The sequence below is a fragment of the Aspergillus uvarum genome (genome assembly GCF_003184745.1).
Source record: "Aspergillus uvarum CBS 121591 unplaced genomic scaffold BO82scaffold_33, whole genome shotgun sequence".
NCBI lineage: Eukaryota > Fungi > Ascomycota > Eurotiomycetes > Eurotiales > Aspergillaceae > Aspergillus > Aspergillus uvarum.
The window spans coordinates 112812-120567 of record NW_020291330.1 but is presented as its reverse complement, the minus strand read 5'-3'; the positions used below and the strand labels follow the sequence as shown (position 1 = coordinate 120567).

At 48.3% G+C, this 7756-nt stretch overlaps 1 protein-coding gene across 1 annotated transcript; it reads left to right on the top strand.

The window, feature by feature from the left end:
- The first annotated feature begins 685 nt into the window (after window positions 1–685).
- On the top strand, window positions 686–2305 carry BO82DRAFT_99586 (homeobox domain-containing protein). Its single transcript, XM_025641736.1, has 3 exons — window positions 686–962; window positions 1048–1842; window positions 1900–2305. Exons 1-3 carry the CDS (start codon window positions 855–857, stop codon window positions 2065–2067), a joined length of 1071 nt encoding a protein of 356 aa, XP_025491058.1. The 5' UTR covers window positions 686–854; the 3' UTR covers window positions 2068–2305.
- Window positions 2306–7756: the final 5451 nt, after the last annotated feature.

Here is a 7756-nt window from a genome sequence, read left to right as displayed (position 1 = left end):
TTGAAGGAAAAGAGAAGGGAGAAAAGGGTAAAGTGCAAAAAAAAGAAAAAGGGAAAGGAAGGAAGGAGGTGGATATCGAAGGGGAGAAGAGAAAGAAAAAAAAGAAAACAAAAAAGAAAATAAAGAAAAAATCAGAAATTAGATTAAGGAAAAAAAAAATCAATTAAAATAAAAACAAATCCAAAATTATTTGTCTGAACCCCGACAACCTTGAGAAAAGAGATCTGGTGTCCACCCAGCCCAGATCCAATTGTTGAGCTGCCTCACTCCCTACCTTGCATAACCTTGGTTCAGCTGTCTCCATCGTCATCGTGTGCGGCAATGTCAAGGTACTTTTAGACTCAGGCCCTGGTAACTATATTACTATTCTATCTCGCCCATATCTCTCTTCAAATCCACTATTTTCACCTCCAGCAGCAGAGTCGCATTCATACCAAATATTCAAAAAAATCTACTAATCCTCACGATCCTACCTCTCTCCCTTTCCCCTTCAATTCTTTATCTTATCCTTCTTAATCCACTTCCATTCCCCCCCCTCCCCTCTCTCTCACACCCCTCCTTCCTCTCCTCCACTCTCCTATCCTTTTTCATTCCACCAACCCCACCACCACTCACGACAATCCACCCTGGCTAGATTAGCCTCCCTCTTCTCGGTTTCTTCTCTCGATCAACATAAGAGAGACTTGACGCGCGCGCGCCAAATCGGATTCCTCGCCATTCTAAATCGATCCCCCCAGGATTGTCTGAAGAGCCGCAGGTCGGCTGTATCTACCCTGTCTGTCTGTCTTTGCGCTAGCGGATAGTCACATCGTGTTTCAACGTCGCCACCACCACTCTTTAGCACTTTACAGTCTATGTCCCAGTATCGTGATCTGGGCGAGGGTTCTTCTGGAAAAATGGCTATCTCATACGCAAGTGGAATGACAGCCGATCATACTCCAGCCCTCCCTTCCTTCCGAGAGGTGAGTTTGAGAGTCAATTGCTCCTGTCGCTGAGGCCTCTGAGAGTATAAAAAAAACTAAACTAGTCTTGTTACGCCCGCTGTAGCTTCTTCCTCCTCATCTCCACGATGAAATTGAATCGACTTCATATTTCGCCTCCCGCCAGCATCCACAGACGCGCGAAAGACCCCTTTCAGCTAGTTTCGACCTGACACCAACCTCCCGATCTCTGTCCGATCGCCTGCCCTATGCCACCCCCTCAAAGCTACCATTGGCGGACGACTTCCGGCCTGGTGAACTTTTTTCACGAGATAGCAGCAGCCCCCTTCATAGCCGTCTAGCCGGAAATCCCCCTCAGTCCGCTTCAGCTTCGACTCGATTTACTTCGCGTGGTCCCAGTCCCATTCTGCCGTCGATCCGCGATCTTCAGTCTCTGCCCGAACGGGGGATGTCCCCTTCATCGGCTGCATTCTCGGAATCAAGGGGCTTGTCGCGACCCGAGTATGCGGCACAGGATTTTCGCGCTGGGCCTATGAGCGGTCACGGTTTTCCTGCAGCCAACATTTCCGGCCCCTTGAATGATAGGAGGAGTGCGGACTCGTTTATGGGCGGCGCTGGGCCGCATTCGTTGCCCAACCAGGTCGCATACCCGTACCCCACGATGGCGTACCAGAGCGACTCGGAGCAAGTCACCCCGCAATCGCTATCACACGCCCAGCAATCCAATTTTGGCATCCTTGGCGATCCGATCGACTCCAAGAATAAACGCAGACGGGGCAACTTGCCGAAGCCGGTCACGGATATCCTGCGCGCCTGGTTCCATGAGCACCTTGACCACCCATACCCCAGCGAGGAGGATAAGCAGATGTTCATGACTCGTACGGGTCTTACGATTAGTCAGGTAGGTCGATACCACCCCTTGTCTTTCCGTCACACTATTTGCTCATTCTTTCCTTAGATTAGCAATTGGTTCATCAACGCAAGGCGGCGACAGCTCCCTGCCCTTCGCAACCAAATGCGGAACGGTGGCAATGACCTCGATTCTCAGCGGCAGTCACCTTTCAGCGACGTGGAGCATACGTCTCCTGAGTCAATGCCGTCTCCCCACATGGGCACGAAGCCCTGAAACGTTGCGATCCAATTGATTCCGACGAGGAATCCCGACTACTGGTCACATTTGCCACGAAATACATCCACTACGTCATGAGTTTACGGAGCCCCTGCGACATTGACAATCGAATAGACATGAGCTTTTGCCGACAGTTGTTTTATTCCCTTTTTATACTTTCTGGATTGTCACAGAATCTACGAGCCGAGCCGAGTGAGGTTGACAAGACCGCTCTTGATACCCTTTATCGTTTTCTAATCGACTTCAAAATCACTTTGCATGGTTCCAATCCACGGGGGGAGTCTTTTTATACGCGCGTGGAAGCACGTCCGGGTCGCCGTTTACACAGCATTGGCGTTGCCTGGCTTCCTTAATCATTGATTCATTACTTGTTTCTTCTCGCATCTGAGGCGTTTGGCTTGCGCTTATCACGTTCAGGTCGGCATTTTGAGTTTTCTTCTTCAAACATATATTAGACGACCCTTCTTTCATCGATGCACCTGAGGGGTTTGGGTTTGGATGGGCCTTTTACTTTCAATGAGCGCTCAAATGATCTTGTACAGTACATGGGTGACGTGATCATGTCAAGCTACACTGGGCTTTCTTCCCCTGACTGTTCTTCTTCTGTCTATTGTTGTTATCTCTTTCCTGTGGTCACTTTTCCTATGTTACGAATCTCTTTGCATGATTCCCGCTCTAGATTTCGAAAAACCGAGAAGCATTAATGATTGAAATTATTGTTACGACATGCCAAAGCATTAGGTAGACAGCGCAAGAGAGCAAACCATTCAAGCCTTGCTGATACTAAGCCTTTTGCTTTATCAATTATATTTTCGTCCACGGACATGATTAGTCAGCCAGAATTTGAGTTGCTTCTTAAAGTAGGTACTACATTTTCAAATCTCTTCTCCTCAGTGGCCATTTTGGTCTCCGCTGGACCATGGTTCAGTATCTCAAATCTCGCATCCGGAGTCTGTTGCATATCTGGCAACCATCGGCCCAACATTTTTCGATTACGGGAAATTGCTCCGACATGCATTGAGTGCGTTGGATTCATTTAGATTTTTTTGGTTTGTCTGCTGTGGAAAAGAGACGCGGTTGGTAATGGGCGGCCTCCTGGTTCCCCTCAGACTCCTTGAAGAATCTCCGAGTGTGTTTTCCATATCTTCACTGTGCCGTTTTGAAGAAGAACAATAGCGATGAAACCCTTTTTGCATTGGTTCTTTTCTTCTTTTTTTTCTTCTTCTCCTCTTTCCTTTCTTACGCACGGATAACTATGTCAAAGGCCAGAAACATATTTTGAACAAGGGAAAGAGGAGGAGAGCGAACGAGCCCATGTCCTGTGTCCTGTGTACATTACATACCTAGAAAACTCCACAATTCCATCCATTCTTTTCTTTTCTTTTTTTTTTTTTTTCAGCTCAAGGCTTTCGCAGTGTACAAAAAATTGAAATGAATAAATGAGTAATATGAAGACGGCAAGGGAACAGACTGAGTATGCGATCAGGACCCTCTTTCCTATGCTGTTACACGTCATGATAAACTTTCCCCCCCCTTTTTCGCATTTCTTCTTCCTTACCCATTAGGATTCGACTGACCTTACTTTTTTTTTGTTGCTCCCCCCCCCCCAACAAAAAAAAAGATAGATAAAAAAAACCTTGATCTTCTTGTCGGATTAGGAAATACTCGATGAAATCCAAATCGCCCAGGTATCCAATCAAGCCTCAAATCCGGTCCCAGCCAGTCGGGACGGATAGATCGGCCGACCGACCTAATGACCGATTGGAGTGGCAGGATGGGGGAACCTTGACCTGGAACAACTCGTGAACTTCGATTCGGGGGTTGTCTTTGTCCTGACTCATGCAATATTGAGTAGGTACAGTACCTATTTACCTACCCCACTAGTCTGGGTATTTTTGTGGTTCATATTGTTGGTTTATTCCTAGTACAGTACACCCATATACTACAATGGACGACTAGCTGGGTAGATGGTGGTCCTAGAGCATACTGTACATATATTATCCTCTTGATACTGGAAGTAATGCTAGGTGAGTAATAAGTTGGGCTGTAAGTTCGAAGAGGTGTGGCCTTAAGGGCTTGGCCTTCCCCCCCCCTCCCTTGCGGACCCTCGTGGGACTCGAACCCATGAACAACACACCACCAACTCAATATACTGTACAGTACATGATCTTGGAAGCATATCCCTCAAGAAGATTTACCCCCCCCTTATTGGCCCTTCAAACCGTTATACGGTGTACATACACCGTGTCCGCTGGGGTTACTCTTTTAGGGTTCCTACATAAGTATGGTGGTTAGGTACAGATGAGAGAGAGAGAGAGAGAGAGAGAGAGAGAGGCGGGGGAAGTGAAAGGACCGAGCGCGACTTGCTCTTTCTCTCTCTCTCTCTCTCTCTCTCTCCATCATATTGTTTCATTTTGGCAAGGGGGGACTCTTGCGAGTTGGTTTTTCCGGTAGGGCGAGAAAAAAAGGGTGCAGTATGTGCGTACGTGCATGCGTGCATTCTGCGCGCGTTTGTGGGTGTGTGTGTATGTGTATTTGGGTGGCTTTTTTCTTTGCTTCTTTGTAAGGGGATGGCAGGCAGTCACTCACTCACTCACTCACTCACCTGCTCGAGGGAATGTTTTGTTTTGTTTTGCTTTTTGTTTCCGTGGATTTGGCTTCATGTTACAATTCTTTAGGTAGTTTGATGATTGTCTACTTCGAGCTGATTGAATTACTCTCCCTGCAGCTGGGCCGGGGGATCCAATAGACAGGGAAGTGTCTATCTTTGTCTCTGCCTTCATATTCTCCTCTTCTGCCAAAATGTAGTCGCTGCGAGCTTGGCCCCGTGCTGTTCCAGAGAAGGATATCCGAGATTTGGGAATTTTCGATCGCAACGGTCGCTAAGATGCCAATTTCTACGTCGTCGAAGGAGGAGGGAAAGAAGGGGGAAATATGCAGGAAGAATCCATATACCTACCTATGCATAGATTGGCCACTCAACCAACGTTTTTCTCCCCGGACTGGGCGGAAGGATCGGCCGAGTTGGCATGTATTGGAGACCAGTTCAAAGCATTTTGATATGGCGGAACTTGACGCCGGTGGGAAGAGAGAGAGAGAAGGGAGAGACTTGCTGCATGAAGCACGGGGTTGGAGAAGGGAGGGGGGGGGGAGGAGTGAAATATTAGTAACTAACAGAAAGTGAGGGCAGACTTGACTGGCATTTGGAAAGATGCTTCACAAAACCCGGGATTTGATCCGATCTATCACATGGCGGTGAATCTGACCGATGTGCATGGAGGATCCCGGGCTGGGTAGATGTCACCTTTGATGCGAGGGGGGAAGATGGAGGAGAGAGGAGGAGGGTGATCGGACCTCCGCGTACAGGGAGATGAGTAGAGACAGCGAAGTGTAGGGATGTATGCAGGTATGTGTTATTGATCGGAGATGGTGGATGGTGACAGGAATGTATTCCGTACTTACATCAAGTATACTAAGTTAATGTAAATTATTTACTACTGAATTAGATTCCTACAGGAATCGACAGGGCTGCCACTTTCTCTTTTCCATTTTCGACGTAACTTGGCGCCGCTTTTTGCTCACGGAGCAGCTAGGAGTGTGGCAGAAGCGCAAAAGTGCGTGTCTTGAAACAATCCTGAGCGGCCCTTGGAGAAAGTAGTGTCCGGCGGACCGTCACCTAAGCTAATGCCAGGAGGCATGATTAATTATTAGTAGTCGTGATAGTGTAGGTGATGGGGTCCAGGACAGGTTCAGGAAGTTAAGGATCAGTGGTAGAAGCTTAGCGGGTGTCCATCTTTTGGGGTATGTGTATACCAGATAGGGTTGAAGTAGGCGCTCTGGTCTGCTGTTGCCCACTGTACAATTGAAGCTTGTTGTTAGATCGTGTCCTTCTAGTCTATTACAGAGGCGTGCCCGTGACTCCCATAGAACCCCAATCTAAAACTCCTAAACATGCTATTGACATATCTATGTAGGGGACCTGTATGTACCTTGACACCAGCCTTTAGTTTCCTTCCATCATGACCTTCTCACCATTATTCAGATTATCATTGGGGTGCAGTCAAAGAGCAGTTTGAATCCTGCCAGACCCTACTTGCCCAGCAGGAAGGTAAATTCCGTTCTATGACCGAGGATGAAAATCATATCACTTTCTTGATAAGTATAACGACTCAAGGCTATTCACCGTAGTATTGCTCCAATCACGTGGCTCACTCCGGTTGCGACCGAGCGGGAGCCACTCTAACTGAACAATCCGGGAGCAACCGGAGTTTCAAGTGCGTGCTCTGAGACACTCACGCATTGCCCATTTTACTGAGCCGTCCTTGCGAAAGCGGCGGCATCCCCAATTCGGTAAGCAGACAGGGTTCCTCTTGCAGCAAAACAGTTCATGTATAGTCTATTTTACAGACCACGATGCTTGACTATCTTCTTGTCCGCCTTGACATGCCTGCACGCCAGCTCAACGGCGCGACTTGCACGCTACCATGAAAAACACGAAGTGGTATCGCATTGTTGTATGTAGCCTTATCATGTGTCGGTGTCTGTGGGATCATCCCATGATCTGGGAAGAAGACGCATGTCTGGCTGTCTGTCGGTCTTGTTCGTACATCCGGCCGATAGAGAGAGGATCAGTTTTAGTTGGACCAGAGGAATCCGTCAGTGCATTGGAACCTCCCACCCCCTCCCCGTTGCGATCAGGGAAAACCTGGAAATCAAACCCATCTGCACTCCACTTTGCTGCAGCAGATCTCCCTTCCCTCGAGTGATTTGTATATACGTAGGAAGGGATCGACAGGATACGACATGCATGATAACTACTCGTAGTAGCTGTCGGTTCTGCGCTTGCTGTCCTCGCGGCGGGGTTTGACAGCCCATGATCACCGAGCAAGTCCGCTAGACTTCATCCCTGGCTATAGCATTTCCACATATTTGCCTCCTGATTGAATAAAATACTTAATTCACTTTGCCATCAGCAACTGCAAGGTGGAAGTGGGTGGGAACTCTCTCGCTCTCTCTCCTCCCACGATCGCTTTGACCTATCATAGTTACGCCTCTACTTAGGGCAACAGGCGGGAAACAACCGCCGGCCGCCGCCGACCTTAATAACTCTTCCCAAGTACTGAATCCGAGGGTAATATTTAGGAACATCACTCAGCTTTACGTCCACCTCATTTACGGACTACATCATAGGTATATGTTCTGCTTTGCCTCCGGAGACCCCCAAATTTCCAAGGGGGATTGCCGGAGGGAGTCCGTAGTCGAATTGCATGAGACTATGCGCGGAGGATTTGTACATGTGGTCTTTCATGCACGCCATCCTTGATTTTTCATCTGCTGCTGCCTTTCGAAACCTTCTCTTTGTAGATGTAAGACCCGCCTCAAGAGTTAGATCCTTTTCCCTCTTTGGGCCGATTCTTACAGCCTGACGTCCTGTCAGAGCATATGCATCTCCAGTTGCCTAAATGCTTAAATGAGCGAAAGGACCTTATTTGTCACGGGGCTCGCCTTCCAACAATTTCTCTCCCCTCCTTTCTGTGAGAGTTTGATGTGACTGGGAGAACGTGAGAAGCGGGGGGGGGGGGGGGGGAAGCCGAGCGTCTGCAGTGAGACGAGCTCCCTTTCCCCCACTTGCATGGTGTCTTTCTCTCCCTGTCTCTCTGGAAATGGACTTCCATTCCCAGTCCCA